Here is a 17,039-nt window from a genome sequence, read left to right on the forward strand (position 1 = left end):
ATTGCTTATTTCTTTGAGTGAAGAAGTTTGGGTTATTTTTCTCGGCCAAATTGGGTCAGGTTGACACACAGAAGGCCAAAAGTAAATAGTTATTTGTACAAAGTATTGCTTATTTCTTTGAGTGAAGAAGTTTGGGTTATTTTTCCCGGCCAAACTGAGTCAGGTTGACACACAAAAGACCAAAAAGTGAATCGTTATTTGTACAAAGTATTGCTTATTTCTTTGAGTGAAGAAGTTTGGGTTATTTTTCTCGGCCAAACTGGGTCAAGCTGACACACAGAAGACCAAAAGGTAAATCATTATTTGTACAAAGTATTGCATATTTCTTTGAGTAAAGAAGTTTGGGTTATTTTTCTCGGTCAAACTGGGTCAGGTTGACACACAGAAGGGCAAAAGGTAAATCATTATTTGTACAAAATATTGCCTATTTCTTTGAGTGAAGGAGTGTTGGCTATGGCAGCAGCCCGCCACGCGTGTAGTNATAAAAATACATGAACAACAATTTCTTCGATGGTATTGATTGAAAGTTTTCCAATGAATTAAATGTCAATAACTTCCATTAACTAAATGACAATGATATCTATTACTTAGAATGTTAATGACTTTCATTGACAAAAATTTCAAGGAATTCCATCAATTAAAATGTCTATGACTTCCAATAATGAAAAAAAGGTTATAGTTGAGAATACCAATTTTATCTCAAGGGCTCAGAGATTGCGGCAGGGTAATAAAATGTGAGAAACAGAACCTCCATTTATTCAAAGTTCTGAAAAAATGATATGCATATCGACCAACAGATTTTAGTGTCTGATATGAGACTTGATATCATTCATACACGGCGCTCTCATCTGGAGCGATGAAGAACAGAGCTTCATTCAGCGCTTGAGTAGCTGAATAAAAATTATAACATAGAATGTACATTCAATGAAAGGCCTATAAAAGATCTTTCTGAGTATTCTTAGTATCGTATTTGTACAAAATATTTACACTCTCCAAAGCCCAAAAACACAACCTAAAATTTTTTTTTTTTCATGTTAGTATCAGATAGTAGAATTAGCTTGTATAAACACGTGCGATTATTTCAATGTCGAAACGAAATATTTGAGACTTATATATAGCTTCGCTTGTTTCTGCGTTGCAGAATTTTTTCTGTAATACCAACAAAATTTGATAATATTTTATGATAATTCCATAAAAAATATAATATCCTGATAATACCACAATTTATTAAAAGAGGGATCAACAAAAACAATTGAAGACAAATTCGAAACTCTTCTCATCGCTGTTGTGCCAAGGTCTTTGGAGATATAAAAAATTAAATCGGAAATTTTTCATACTATGGAGACGGAATGAATGAAAATTTATTTGTTTCAATAAAGCGGCAATGTGTTAACATCTGCAAGTCAAATAATTAAACTTGAATAAGACGTCGACATCCTTCCCGATATGAAGGCAGACAAATGGTTCTGAATTAGCTGCCGAGTTGAAAAAAATGCAAAAATAATACGGTTGCAGAGTTAACTAAAAATCTAGAGAAATACGGTTATTGAATTAACAAAATACAAGTGAAATGCAGTGGTCGGGTTGACAAAAAAAGCAAGAAAAATACGGTTGCCGAGTTTACTAAAAAACTAGAGAAATACGGTCGCCAAGTTTACAAAAATGCAAGATAATTACGACTGCCAAGTTAGCAAGAAACTAAACCACTATTGTTGCAAAATGAAAAAAAAAACAAGAGAAATACGGTTGCCGGGTTGAAAAAACACAAAAGTAATACGGTTGACGACCAAGAAAACAAAATGTGAAAAAAACTGTTGCAAATATAACGAAAAAGCAAGATGAATACGTTGCGAGCTAACAAAAATGCAAGAAAATTCGGTTACCGATTTGATTGAAAATAAAGATGAAATTTGCTTATAAAGTTTACGACAAGTAAAGAAAAATACAGCTTCTGATTTGACCACAATACAATCAAATTCGTTGTATTCTTTACGAAATTGCAACATGTATATTAAATTTGTTATTGATTAAGAAAATCATAACAATTTGTTTAGATCTTAGAGAAAATGATATTTAGAGATTCCAGTTATTTTAGGAAGAAGCATTCCAAATTTTCAAACGAAAATTTTTACTAATTACTTTTTATTATTTCCATTTTTTAAAATCCGCCAAGGAAACTTTGATCCTTGACAACAATTAAAATAACTTGGTAACATAATAGACAAATTTACAGCCATTTAATTAACATAAAACTATTGTATAACAATTAGAAAATGATTACTGTGTTATAGTTACCGCACAGGAAAATATTTTCATTGAAAAATAATTTCATTATTTTCACTACTATCAAACTTAATGCTACAATTGCCACTTCATGTAGCAGATCAATGGGATCAGCTACGCAATTGAAAAAAAATCTGTTATGTAAATAGAAGACGTATGAAGCAACTCCTTTGGTTTAGCTTCAGTAATTTTGCAAAATGTCAGCAAAAAATCTGCAATTTTTTTCATACTTGAAGGAATTCATTTTGGTTTAGACATCATCTGTCATTATGTCGTCACGAGAAGAGGTTGGCCGGTCGGGGAAGCAGAAGGGGAATTATGGGGCTGAGATAATAGCTGACTAATGGAGTGGGAGGATGTGCCCGAGTGGGGAAGGCATGTTGCTGCCAGCGGTGGGGACATTAATCGTGGGGAGTCACCATTTTCACTGCAATGCCCATTGCGGTCAGCAGGGGAGTTCAGGGGTGGACTGGGGTTATGATGTGGAGATGCTGGGGGACTTGTTTCCCCAGACTCCACTCCTTCGAGGGGGAAACGAAAAAAAGATATACAAAATTAACATATAATAAAAGGAATAATTTAATTATTCACACAATTAAACATCACTATTCCTGGATATTTACATTATTCCCTCAAAATGATACCCACAAAAATTGCAGAAACTAAAATTTGGCTTTCATCAATTTAAATTATAACTTTAATCAATAAGCAACCCACCTGTCATTCTTTTAGATAACGGCAAAGGATTTTCCCCCTCCCTCTCTCTCTTGAGATTTAAAATATCCTGCTTCTCCGTCAGCCCTCGCAGCACGCGCTCGCCGATGCCACTGGCGTTCCCTAGGAGCGCAGCTATGGAGCCTGGCAAGGCAGCCAGAGGGAAGCGAGGGTAGCTGAAGACAGAGGCACCCAGTGGCATGCCTCGCACTGCACCCGCTGAGCAAGATGGACTAGAAGTCGTTGGAGTCTTCAGTTGCAGGTAATTTGATGCGAGAGGACTAGATGGTGGCAACGCAACTGAGGTTTTGGTTGTTGCGTGGCCACTGCGGCTGTTTCGGGACTTGTGGCTCTTCGCTGCAGACGAGCTTGGAATGTCGTCCTCGTGGCCTTTGTGAGTGACCATGTGCTGCCTCATGTTTCCCTGCAATGAGGTGGGAAAACGACCGATGACAGTGAGTCGTGAGTCTAAGTAATACATATTGTGATAATAGCGTCAGTCTCACGGTAATTTCAATATGCGAATGAAATAATAAAAATTTATTCGTTCTCTTAAGAAATTCACTGCATTCTTCGCTTTTGGCTGATTGAATTAGCTGTACCGGAGATACTCGTCCGTGTACATGAACTATACTTATCTGTTACTGAGGAGACTCACCCGCGTGCATAAACTACTTATCTGTTAATGAGGAGACTCACCCGCGTGCATAAACTACTTATCTGTTACTAAGGAGACTCACCCAGTGTACATAAACTACTTATCTGCTAATGAGGAGACTCACCCGTGTACATAAACTACTTATCTGTTAATGAGGAGACTCACCCGTGTGGTGAAGCGCCGGTCGCACACGGTGCACACGAACGGCCGGTCTTTGGAGTGCGACCGGTAGTGGATTTCCAGAGCCGATGCGCACGACAGCGTCTTGAAGCAAATTTTGCACGTCGTGTTACCCTGAACTGGGGAGGAAAATAGGCCACCAAACCGTGAAACTTTGTAATTTTTTATTTTAAGTTTGAGAGATAACCTAAAACTTTATAGTGATTGGGAGTTCAATAAACGAATTTTATTATAAACTTTTTGTTGAGGTTGAAGTTTTCGATCTCTATGAACGAAATAAAAATTTTATAGCACAATATAACAGATGTTTATAAATTGTATACAGGATATTTTTTAGATGGTAACGATCAAGTTCAATTTACATCAAACGAAAAATTCATCAGTTTCAAAACATTTATTATTGGAAAATGGCTGCATGAATTAAACTCACCTGGAATGTTCATCATACTTGAAAAAAATCTTGATTTATCAAACTGTAGCGCGGCGTTGAGATGATTTGGCATGAGAGGTGGAGGGAACAGAGCGAAAGGAGGGAATAGAGAAGACGGATGAGGAGGCCGGATAGGCATGTCCATGGAAATTTTTTGCCCTTCTTGCTTGGAATGAATCTGAGGAGATTTGCAACGAGGAGAAAACTGGCCGTTATTCGATGGTGACTTCACGGGGGGTGAGACGCTGGTGTCCTCTGACTTATCCCTGGCGTGAGCTCTACTTGAAAAATCTAAAGGTTTTGGTGAATGCAACCTAGATGGAGAAACAGGTTCATCGGTTTCTTCCATGTCACATGTATACTTATGAGGCTGATCCTCTACATTATCTAAATTATTTCGACGGAGGAACGAACTCCTATTATGTTCATCGTCTTCTCCAGTATCGCGTTGATTATGATCAACAGGAAAATTTGGTCGCAGCTGCTGAACTAGAGGAAGAAGATGAGGAAGGTGGGCATAGTTAGGCAAAGCAGAAAAGAAAACTGGGTGCATGGCACTTGCAATATTATCATGAACTTCGGCTGCGGCTATTTGTTCATTGGAAATATCAGTTGGTTCTCCTGTGTGTTGCCGTATATGTTGCTGAAGAACCATCGCACTATTGTACCGTTTGTGGCACACCGGACATTGATGTAACATACGGACCGGCGGTCGGGCTCTATGTACACTCATATGTGTCTTCAGATTCCCTTTGGTGGTGAAAGTGCGAGAACAAATTTTGCATTTGTATGGACGTTCACCCGTGTGTATCCGATAATGCATTTGTAGGGCAGATTTACATGACAGAACTCGATGACAAATAATGCACTGATTTGGATCAGTAAGTTTATTCTCTATATTATTTACCAATTGTTCCAGTTTCATGGTCTCACTGGCTTTCTGAACTTCAATCAACGCCTCCCAGGAGTTGTCGTTGCAGCCTGGCCGAGGTAAGAAGTTGGTGTAGATATTTGGGTCTTTGGTCAAATCAAGACCGCCATCTATGGAGGCCCCTTCCTGATTTTCGTTCGAATTTCTGCCATGGGCCGTGAATAAATTCATATTATGAGGGATATTCATGCCAGGAAATGCAACCATATGCAATTCTCGTTGACGGTGCAAGTAATTAATTAATTCTTTGTTAATTTGTGTGTCACTAGCATGACTGCCTGGGCTGCTAGAACCATCGTTACTGAAGTCACCATCGTAAGTTCCGTTCAAGTCATTTTCAATCGAATCTCTTGCATCGACGGAATCTTTTTCGCAATTATTTAGTTCAAAGTTTTCATCATCTCCTGACTTGTTAAGCACGCTCTTCTGACCATCACTGTCTGAATCGTATGCTATTTCTTTCGAACGCCTTTCGTTCCGCATTTCATCTGATACAGAGCAAGTCAAACGGGCAGAAGTTTCTTCGAATGAAGAAAGGCATGGAGAGGCTTCATCGCTTCTGCGAAAAATTTGTGAGAATCTTTGACTAAGAGGTTCATTTCCTTCGATCATCCGGCGGTACAACAAAGACGCTGCTAATGGTTGCTGAAGTGAAAGAGGTGCGGTGGGTGACAAATTGAACTGAGGCGGAGGTGTAGGTTGGGATGCCGGAGATGCGAGAGAAAATGGGTTTGGAGGTCCGGTAGGTGCAGGTGGACTGTCTTCCAACTCTCCTAACTGCGCCAAAAGAGGGGGACACAATTTGTCTAAGTGTTCTGGAACAGGATTATGATTCATTTTTATGTGGGGAAACCTACTCTGGTGTCGCTGGAAATGAACCTTTAAATTGCCCCGTGTTGTGAAACGATTACCACAGATGTTGCACTTGAACGGTCGTTCTCCAGTGTGAGATCTCAAGTGTATTTGCAGACCTGAATCGCTGCCGAAAACTTTTCCGCAATACCGACACTTATGTTTGTGGTTACTGTCCCGTCCTTCCGTATTATTTGCATCTTGTATGAGATGGTGGGTGAAGATTCCTTGGGAGGCTTTCGTCAGGACGTGGTTTGCTGTTTGCTGAAGTTTCTCGAGAGAGCTTGTCTCGCTGCTGGCTGGAGGTTCAGCCCCCAAAGGGACTCCGTTTACCCCATAGCAGGACGACTGGGATTTGGGTGTGGGGGAAAGAGGGCGATCACGCGGATCAATTTTATTGGATGAAAGATCTGATTTCTCTGACGGCTCAAAATCCGTTTCAGGTTTAAATTTCTGCAGCAGGCCTTTGAGTACATCCTCTGGAGACTTTTTCGCGCTTTCAGGAAGAGGCCGTGAAATATGGTTGACTGTTATTTGTGAAGAACGAGGGTCAGCGTCATTGACATCTCTTTTATCATCGTGTGCAAGAGACAGCTGTACTTGAATTTTTTTAATCAGTTGCACTTGCAACATCTGATGATGCTGCAACGCATAATAAGCTCGTTGTAACGACGTCATTTGTTCCAAAGATTTTGAATTACTTCCGTCATCAGACTGAGATAAACCAGATTCAGATTTCAGTCCAGACATTTGCGTGTGCATTCCTTCGTTGTCAGGGATGCGTTTGCTCAAATCTGCTATGAGACAGCGAAGCTGATCCAAGTTTGGCTTCTGGCCCACAGCCACACCTTGATGCTTCCAGAGCGACTGTTCAGCAGCCGCCGGAGATGCTCTTCCATCGAAGTTAAATTGAGTGTCATTCTCTTTGTTGGGCAGAGCAGAGTGACATTCGTCGAGACGACTCCTGGCTTGTGATGCTACATCAGAAAACTCTAGGCAGGAAACTCCGTTGTTTTTTCCTGCAATAGAATTGAAAAGAAGAAATACGTTACCCGCAATACGTAAACAAACAATAGAAATTGAAAATAAATTAACCGACTATTCCCCTCTACTGAAAAGCTCTGAAAAGGCTCTTTTTCTGGATAAAATGTCCTATAAAATTTCCCCCAAAATTCCTATTATATGTTGCCCGTGTTTATTTATTGGGTCCCATTACTGGCGGCCTTTTTCCGCCTTTTCCGCTCAGTTCTGGTTATTTTCATTGCTATTGTAGGGAGAACTTTAGGCTGCTTCCGCCCGTGAGGGTCGAACGAGCGCCGGCGAGGGGAGCTCGTGCAGACCCTTGCAAGGCATGACTGCTGCTCAAAATAATTCTAGCATCAGCCCAAATTTTCCTCCCAATGAATGTTTATTTTCCCTCGTCGAAATCATTCGCCTAAATTTTTCTCGATAGATGATAATTATAATTTTCCCCCAAATAAAAATTACGCTTGAATTTATCTCGTTGGTCGTGAATCTCCCCTCCCCCGTCAAAATTATTCACCTAACTTTTTCTCAATAGCTTTTAATTCCCCCCCCTCCCCTCTAAAATTATTCACTTAAATTTATCTCGTTGATCCTGAATCTCCCCTCCCCCTCAAAATAATTCGCCCGTATTTTGACCGTTGATTAGAAATTATCCTCCTCAATTCTAGCATGAGCGCAAATTTTGAATAAATTTCCACCAATAACTGTACATTTTATCCCTAAATTTCCCAATGATAGTTCATTTTTCCCATAAATTTCCCCAATGATAGTTCATTTTCCCTTTTAATTTCCCCAATGATAGTACATTTTTCCATTAAATTTCCCGAATGATAGTTCATTTTTTTAAGACTGTAGGGTAATTTTTCTGGGGCAGTGGTAATTAGTAAGTAACTTTTCTTCTTTACATGGCGGAACATGTAAAAGCTAGATATGTGGAGGTGGACGAAAATGAATTGTGTAAATATGTAAATTATCTCGTTTGTCAGTAAAGATGAAGTAAAAACTATAGTCGTATAATATTTGTGCGACACTAATTTTGGACACTACTAATTTCTTCGGTCTGATTGCTTGACTTCATTTACATTTAATGACATCCTATTATGAAACAGAAAAATAAACTGGTTAATTGTACACAATAAAAGCTTCTTCCACATTATTCATAGATGAGTGCAACAAATATACTCAAATTATCACTGAACTTTTTTCAAGACTGAAGAAAATAAAAAAATACAGCGAGGTTGCGATCGCAGTGGTTACTTCAAACGAAATATCTAAATTACAATTAAACTACAAAGTAGTTAGGAAAATATCAGATTCATGAAACATATACATAATGCATATGGATTAATTAGTTATCCGGCTGGAAATTTGAATCTCTAATAAAATTATCGATTGAAAACCAGCCGTTGAAAAGCTGCATATATATATTTGCAGCAAGAAGTCAGTAATCATATCAACAATTATCAATCCGAAACCGGCTCTACTTCAGCAAAAAATAGCCTGCGACACAAATTGAGCATTTCAGAACCGAACAAAACAATACAGTGACCGAAAGCAGTAGGTACCGAACGTCTGTTGAGCTCATTACATATATATTCCATTTACGATCTTTGAACATGATGACGCATAATTCACAACTCTTTTACATAATACCTAAATTTCAGCAGCCGGTGTCTCAGTTGCACAATTAAACTGCATAATGTTGACTATTTTATGAGAAAAATTCAATGTATTCATAATTATAAAAATCTCTGCATATATACAACAGAGTGATGTAATGTCATGTACATATATAGTATTCAAGTGATTTGCTATTTCCGATAAATGTTATACAAATGTACATATTTTATGTATACATCGCACACACGTGACTATATTATCCTATTTATAGACTCTGTTGGCAAACAGGTCCATTAAGTTTTTTCTGGCATAACTCTAGTTATAAGTCTGAGTTATTTTCACTAAGGCGGCCTTCAGTTCGATAAGAATTGCAATCACTCATATATAATAAGTGTCTAATTTGGCCTTCATTGCGACAAAATTAAAGATTTAACAAGCAAGTACCTGAAATTTAAGAATGAAAAGTCACATATATATGTATATTACACGATATTAATGAATTTGGATACTGACTAATTTATATCGGTGATGATGCAATTCGAATTCATCATTTACCAGTCCCCAGTCACTGCACCAACCAACTCCTCAACCATGAACTCCACTAGTGCAGTTCTCAGTCACTGCACCAACTAACTCATCAACCATGAACTCCACTAGTGCAGTTCCCAGTCACTGCACCAACCAAATAATGAGGAGACTCACCCGTGTACATAAACTACTTATCTGTTACTGAGGAGACTCACCCGTGTACATAAACTACTTATTTGCTAATGAGGAGACTCACCCGTGTACATAAACTCCTTGGCCCATACTTTCAATAAAAAGTTGAGAGATCGTAAGTTCATCAGCCAATCATTGACGGCCTTTCAAGCAAAATCCACCAATCATAGACAAGAGAGTATATAAGTACTTACGTCCACTTAGCCAGTTTTGAAAGTATGGCCCCTTCTTTTCCGTTAATGAGGATACTCACCCGTGTACATAAACTTCTTATCTGTTAATGAGAAGACTCACCCGTGTACATAAACTCCTTATCTGCTAATGAGGAGACTCACCCGTGTACATAAACTACTTATCTGCTAATGAGGAGACTCACCCGCGTACATAAACTACTTATCTGTTACTGAGGCTGTCTCTTATACACATCTAGATGTGTATAAGAGACAGGTGCAGTTCCCAGTCACTGCACCAACTAACTCCTCAACCATGAACTCCACTAGTGCAGTGCCCAGTCACTGCACCAACCAACTCCTCAACCATGAACTCCACTAGTGCAGTTCCCAGTCGCTGCACCAACCAACCAACTCATCAACCAAGAGCCTTGCACTGGAATACGATACAATGTACCAATTGCATTTATAAATAGATATAAAATCATTTTAACCCGTCAAGAAATGACAGCATTATCTAGGTTATACTATAAACCAAGTTTGACCCAGTCACTGCACCAACCAACTTTTCAACCATGAACTCCACTAGTGCAGTTCCCAGTCACTGCACCAACCAACTTTTCAACCATGAAGTCCACTAGTGCAGTTCCCAGTCACTGCCCCAACCAATCAACTCATCAACCAAGAACTGCCTTGTATCGGAATACAATACAATTTACCAATTGCATTTATAAATAGAAATAAAATCATTATAACCCGTCAATAAATGACAGCATTATCTAGGTTATACTATAAACCAAGTTTGGAGGCAATACGTGTGATTATGCAAGCAAATAACATTTTGGATCATTGAAATTTTACAGATTTTCAGTTTGCGAAACATGATGTCTGGTATTGGATGTTTTTTAGTTTTCCAAATTAAAAGTTGTAAAGTTTAATAAATGATTTAAAATTTTTCGCATATAATCTAAACCAACTTTTGTTTTAAATGTCAATTAAAGAATGTATTGATTTAATTTACTTCGCAAATGTGTAACAGAATTCATTAGCAAAACAAAATAAAATTGTAAACAATGATCTAAGCCGATTGATACATATTAAAATAAAAGGTAAAAATTCAAAAATTCATCATGTGCCCTTAGTGCGATGTAATTAGGCTGTTGAATACTTTACTTTTTATAACATATTCTAATAGAAAATACAAAAAAATTTATTTACGTCAAAATTATCAAAGTTAATGATTCATGCTACAATATTTTGAAATATGCAGGACATTCATCTCCATATACATGTACATGGCAGATATACTCGGTCATTTGAAATTGTACGCGTGCGTAAATTTTTCATATGCAAGTTAAATTAATGTGTTTAAATTTTTAAAATATCACACAAGTACTGCTTATCTTGAAAAGAAGTGGTGTCATGCTATTTTTTTTTTTCATTGGACTTTAATAATTATACGCTCAGAATATTAGCGCGCATCTTAATTTTCGCACGGGCAGGTTGAATATCTATGATATTTCTGCAAACATGATAAACATTCGCCCAAATCACTACAAAAATACTAAGGGGAAAAATTAAATTAGAAGTTAACAGTTAATTTAAAGTGAAATTATTTTACATTATTCCTGTAATTAAAATTAAAAACCAATAAGAAGTACTGTTGTAAATAATGATTCTCATACTTTATATTCGCTGTGTCAATAGATTAACATTTACTGGTTTAAAAAAATGAACATGTACTTAGCAGTTAATTAAAAGAGGACACATATGCAAAAAAAACTGTAAGGAAGTTTATAAAATTGATTGCCATAGTGAACACTCACGTGATAGTGAAGGGTCGTCATTATCGTCCTGCAGTTCAATGCCCCTCGTCACCTCACCGGCGTCAGCTCCTTCATCCTGGCCATCGTCGCGATCCGCAATCTTCTGATCATCTGCACCATGCAAGTCATCATAGTCGGTATCGTCAGCACGATGATCGAGTCCGACGTGCTGCTGCTCAGCTTCGTCGCGGTCCTTGACATACAAACTGGCGTCAGGAGGACTTGAGAACTCACGTTCACATGAATCTGCGATAGATTCCTGCATTGTATCAGTTTTGTGATTAAAGCTGATGATAACGGAGAATATAGCCGATGATAATGAGAAAAATAGAGTCTTTTCTTGTAAATTTATCAGGCCAAATTATAGAGTCTGCGACGATTCGTTGTAGCTTGCCACCGCAGAAGTTCGCCACACTGGACTCGAACGAAAAATTTCAGTTTCATTTCCGTGCCACCAATCGACGTCCGCATGTCCGGTTCTCATCAAACAAACGAATTATTTACGCATCACAACAAACCCTCGCGAAAGTGCGTAGGTAATAACAAGGAAGGTTACGAGTATCACAAGAAAGGGAGCCGTACGACCAGAATGCACGCGACGTCGCAACGACAGGCCCTCTGTGGGACTTTCGGAGCTGCCGTGGACGCGCTGGCGGAGGTGGAGCGAGCGCGCGTCGCTACAGAAGAACGTCCGCGCCGGAGGAGGCGTTTTGGCATCCAGGAGGAGCGGAGGACAAGAGGCGGTCGCCAGGCGTGGTCATTGCAACTCTGAGGTGGTTTGCGACAATTGGCACAAATGCAATGGAATTTTTGAAGGTGGCCGGTAATTTGTGCATGAATCAGGTGTGTGAAGAACGATAAGGTGTCCACGGCGGTATAATGAGTGGCGCGTCGAGCATCGACACAACAAGCGTCTTTCACTTCCTACCTCGAAACATAAGGCTTTTGTGGCAGCAGTTTGACCACGTCACTTGCAGGATGTAGCCCAACATTTCATCCCAGGGGCTGGGGTCTGATATAACATTAAATAAGATCCAAGTTGTAGCAGCGGCCTTCTCTCGAGCGTCTCCCATTGATACGCACTCGGTATAGCGTCCACTGAGTAACCTTAACTTTATCTCTAGTTTCTTTTGACTTACCATCGCTATTGTCTTGTTTTCTATTGAATTTGTCGTGTGTTGGAGTTTGTAAGTCGCTTTATCTGAGTAACTTTTAATTGATATCCAGCAGGACAATGAGAGCAAAACAAGGCTGGCAATAAATAGGCTATAGAAATAATGCTCAGGAAATTGGGCGAGAGATGGCCGGTCATTTAGGCGACCATGTTGAGATCATGACTATTTAATACGGGCCCAATGAGGAGATAAAAGCCGCTGGTCCTGAGGACACATACTTTCGGGACTGATGGCCAGCAAGACAATTACGTGCGTGATCTTTTACGCAGACTTGTAACGATTGGTTTGTGTGGGGCTACATTCTCTTCTATATTACGCTTTCTCGTACAGCGTTCAAAAGACCGCACGACGCATACAACCGTTTATGAACAAACACACATACATGGACCAGGAGGCCGCCGCTCATGAACAATAGTGCAGAGACTGCAGCTTCAATAGAAACAAGGGCTAACCATTAATACTATAATAAGGAATTTACAGAGAAAAAAGTCAGTCATCCATATTCTTCTAGATGTCCTTGCTTGACGCTCGAAACCTTGGAACGATTGTGGAAAAGCGCACATGAATAAAATATGTTAATTGTTACTTTGTGGCCTCCCGCGAAATTTTCTCTAGAATAATTTCTCACGATAATTGTAAACAGTAGAAGCTCGTATTCAATTAAAGAAAGAGGCATTTCGTGTTTTTCTTACTTCTAAATAAATTAATTTCCAGCTATTCCAAGCTAGTGGAGTACTCATTATAGTTTCTCAATTCCGTTAGATTATTTTATTCATCGTAATGGATGTTCTGGTCCCAAAGTAATCTTAATTTTTGTTATTTTGAAAACGTGCGCGGACATATCGAGAGCTGAATAAGTCGCTGTCAGAAATATAAATAAGTTTGCAGTTGGTTCCGTTGAGTGTTCATATAATAGCGTTTGAATTAAGTTAGAACAATAAAACTTGCGCGCTGTCTTTCGAAGTTTTTCCCACATAACAGAGAAGCACTATATAAGGGCAAAATTGTTCATGATATGTCAGGCTAATAAATTGTGAGTGCATGAGGATCGGACAGTGAATGATAAAGGTGAATGAAGAAAGTTATAATGATGATAGTGAATGATGAAATCGAATGAAAAGAGTGAATAATATGAGAGTGAATGAATCGTGTGTTTGTGATATGAGAGTGAATGGTGTGCTTGTGAAAAGATTTGTATTTTGTCTGTGGAAGAAATAATTCCAGCTTTTCATGTACATGGCATTTCATTAAAAATTTAGTAAGCGTTAGAATTTTCATTGCAGCGAAGTTTTCAACACATCCAATAGAGGATATACTAGCCAGACCAATCGGTGTTGAAATTGCTACAACATATGTTCCGTCGATCTATAACTTATTGAAGCGCAACTATAATGTTAAAGGGAACCAAGAAAGAATTTTAACCGCAAACGCACACATTTTCAGCTCGAACGAATGTATGAAAAAATATTTCATGGGACAAAAAAAATACTCCCTCATTAAATATTACTTCATTAACATTTATCAAAACTCATTCATGAAATATTTTTTCCGTCTTTTACCATGTAATGATTAAAAATATTTTGAAAATATTTTGACTAAGCAGAAAATACTCCGATGTATAATTGCTGCATAGAAAAGAACATCATCAATAGCACATTATTTCTGACTACACCACATCGCAGAATATCGTTCCGTCATAATACATAAAAAATTAACGTGAATATGATACATGATGGTATTCATGTTATCATTATATATGAATGGTTTCGTTCTATGAATAGTATCATTATATGGATAGCATCATTTTATGAATGGTATCATCATATGAATGGGCATTATTTTAATAGCACTATTATATGAATGGTATCATTATGTATACACGATGCTCTGCATTGATGCAATTAATTATTTTGCCAAACTTAATCAGGGTGATCTACACAAGAGCAAACAGTGCATCTTAATAGGGACAAAGTCTTCCTTATTTCTCTGAGTGATACTGTAACTTCAAGTGACTTGGCTCACATGCTCGTAATGCTGACTGGTATTTTATACCATTCTTCTTGGCACACCACCTTAAGATTCTCAATGTTTGTTGGGGACCTTTTCTTAATTTGAATCTTCAAATACCGCCACAAATTTTCAATCGGATTTAAGTCCGGCGACTGGCTTGGCCATTCCATAACGTGTACATTTCTATCAGCGAACCATTTCCCAGCAGAAAATACTAGGATGTATAATTGCTGCATAGAGAACAAAATCATCAACAACGCATTTCTGACTAACACTATACATCGCAGAATATTGTTCTGTCATAATACATAAAAAATCAACGTGCATATGATACATGATGGTTTTTATGTTATCATTATATGAATAATTATTGTATCATTATATGAATGGTATTAGATGAATGGTATCATTATATGAATGGTATCATTATGTATACACGATGCTCTGCATTGATGCAATTAATTATTTTGCCAAACTTGATCAGGGTGATCCACACAAGAGCAAACAGTGCATCTTAATAGGGACAAAGTCTTCCTTATTTCTCTGAGTGATACTGTAACTTCAAGTGACTTGGCTCACATGCTCGTCGAGCGTTCATTGCTCATGATTGTCCGCCTAGTGGAGAAAAAAATGTCTTTGTTTCTCTTTGTTTTCTGTCAGTTCACTGGATAAATCGAAACAACTTTTAAACGCAGTCTACGTCAATGACATATATATGTCGCCACCCAGCAGATACTGCACTTATCGCGCCACTCTTTAAAAACCGCATATAATACTGTCAGAACTACGGCTTATTGGGTTTAATTAGACGTTTATTAAATACAATTACATACGGTTTATTAAATACAAAGCTGTTCCGATCGAGATAAAAAAATGTGCTCCCGTTTCACATTCAAAATAAATCGTTTCAAGTAAAAACCGAAGACATAAGTGCTGTGGCTATGTAACTTACTGTAAGTGGCCTTGCCGTTAGTAATTGAATGAATAAACTAACATCTAGACGCTGCTATCTGCCCACTCATCAAACTACTTGCGCTGAATAGTTCGGTCTCATAGATAAATTTTGTATCAAATTATATAGCAAAGCAAAGCGAGTGGCTTTAAGACACTTCAATTATGTCAAAATCGAATTAATCCACCCTTCAACCCAAATAAATCGAAATTGCCAGTAAGCTTCCATGTTCGAGTGAAAATACAGTCAAATTGTACTAGTCGTTGCCAGTTGATTCGAAAATAGGGTTAATAGATTCGTTAATATACTTTAGTTTCTAGTAAATAAAATTTTCAGCAAGTTTTCTAAAATTATTTCAAATAAATTAATTACATCTTTCATTAAAATTGAATTAAACAATTATAAAAACTTATTTATATTTTTGGTATTATTTTCATCTATGATCACGGAAGAAAATAAATTTCATCATGGAGAAAAATGAAATGCAGTAAAAATAAATTAAATTTTATGACAAAATCTGATCGAAAACTAGTCTATTTGAATATGAGTACTCGAAACCTTGGAACGATTGTGGAAAAGCGCACATGAATAAAATATGTTAATTGTTACTTTGTGGCCTCCCGCGAAATTTTCTCTAGAATAATTTCTCACGATAATTGTAAACAGTAGAGGCCCGTATTTAATTAAAGAAAGATCATTTCGTGTTTTCTTAGTTCTAAATAAAGTTCCACCTATTCCAATGTAGAATACTCATTATAGTTTCTCATGCTCCGTTAGATTATTCATCTTTAAAAAACATACTCCGTCATTAAATATTTCTAGATCAACATCACTCAAATCTCAATCAAGAAATCTTTATTAAGTCATTTTACCATGTAATGATTAAAAATATTTTGAAAATATTTAGACGAGGTCATCTTAATTTAATCGATCTAACCAACCTGAATCGTATCGTTCTTAGTGATGATATCTTTGATGTGAAGCGTGATGTTATTGGTAGCATCAATCACGTCAAACACAATTTCAACAGATCCCGAAATAGTGAAGTTGCCGTTAATCAGCGGCTGCAGTCGCAGTACGTAACTGAAGAAAAACATTACCACAGATAATTACGATGCAAAATTATGCATTTATATGGCGATCACATGCGTTTCAAATAATCAAAACCTTGGGATAAGTATCAAATTAAAGCTCTGTTAAGTTTACCAACCCTGGTTTTCTATTCGCATGAACTGGAGATGCAACTACTATTTGAAGATGCTGACTGGTATTTTATACCATTCTTCTTGGCACACCACCTTAAGATTCTCAATGTTTGTTGGGGACCTTTTCTTAATTTGAATCTTCAAAAGTCAGTCATCCATATTCTTCTAGATGTCCTTGCTTGACTTACTCGAAACCTTGGAACGATTGTGGAAAAGCGCACATGAATAAAATATGTTAATTGTTACTTTGTGGCCTCCCGCGAAATTTTCTCTAGAATAATTTCTCA

The 17,039-nt window shown here is 37.7% G+C and overlaps 1 protein-coding gene across 1 annotated transcript; it reads right to left on the reverse strand.

Moving 5' to 3' along the window:
• Window positions 1-740: 740 nt before the first annotated feature.
• Window positions 741-12,020, reverse strand: LOC108669536 (homeotic protein spalt-major-like). Its single transcript, XM_018156887.2, has 5 exons — window positions 11,411-12,020; window positions 4,266-7,067; window positions 3,821-3,954; window positions 3,001-3,421; window positions 741-2,804 (listed from the first exon to the last, which is right to left on the reverse strand). Exons 1-5 carry the CDS (start codon window positions 11,673-11,675, stop codon window positions 2,551-2,553), a joined length of 3,876 nt encoding a protein of 1,291 aa, XP_018012376.1. The 5' UTR covers window positions 11,676-12,020; the 3' UTR covers window positions 741-2,550.
• Between the last annotated feature and the right edge of the window lie 5,019 nt (window positions 12,021-17,039).

The sequence above is a fragment of the Hyalella azteca genome, unplaced genomic scaffold (assembly GCF_000764305.2).
Source record: "Hyalella azteca isolate HAZT.00-mixed unplaced genomic scaffold, Hazt_2.0.2 contig17781, whole genome shotgun sequence".
Classification (NCBI taxonomy): domain Eukaryota; kingdom Metazoa; phylum Arthropoda; class Malacostraca; order Amphipoda; family Hyalellidae; genus Hyalella; species Hyalella azteca.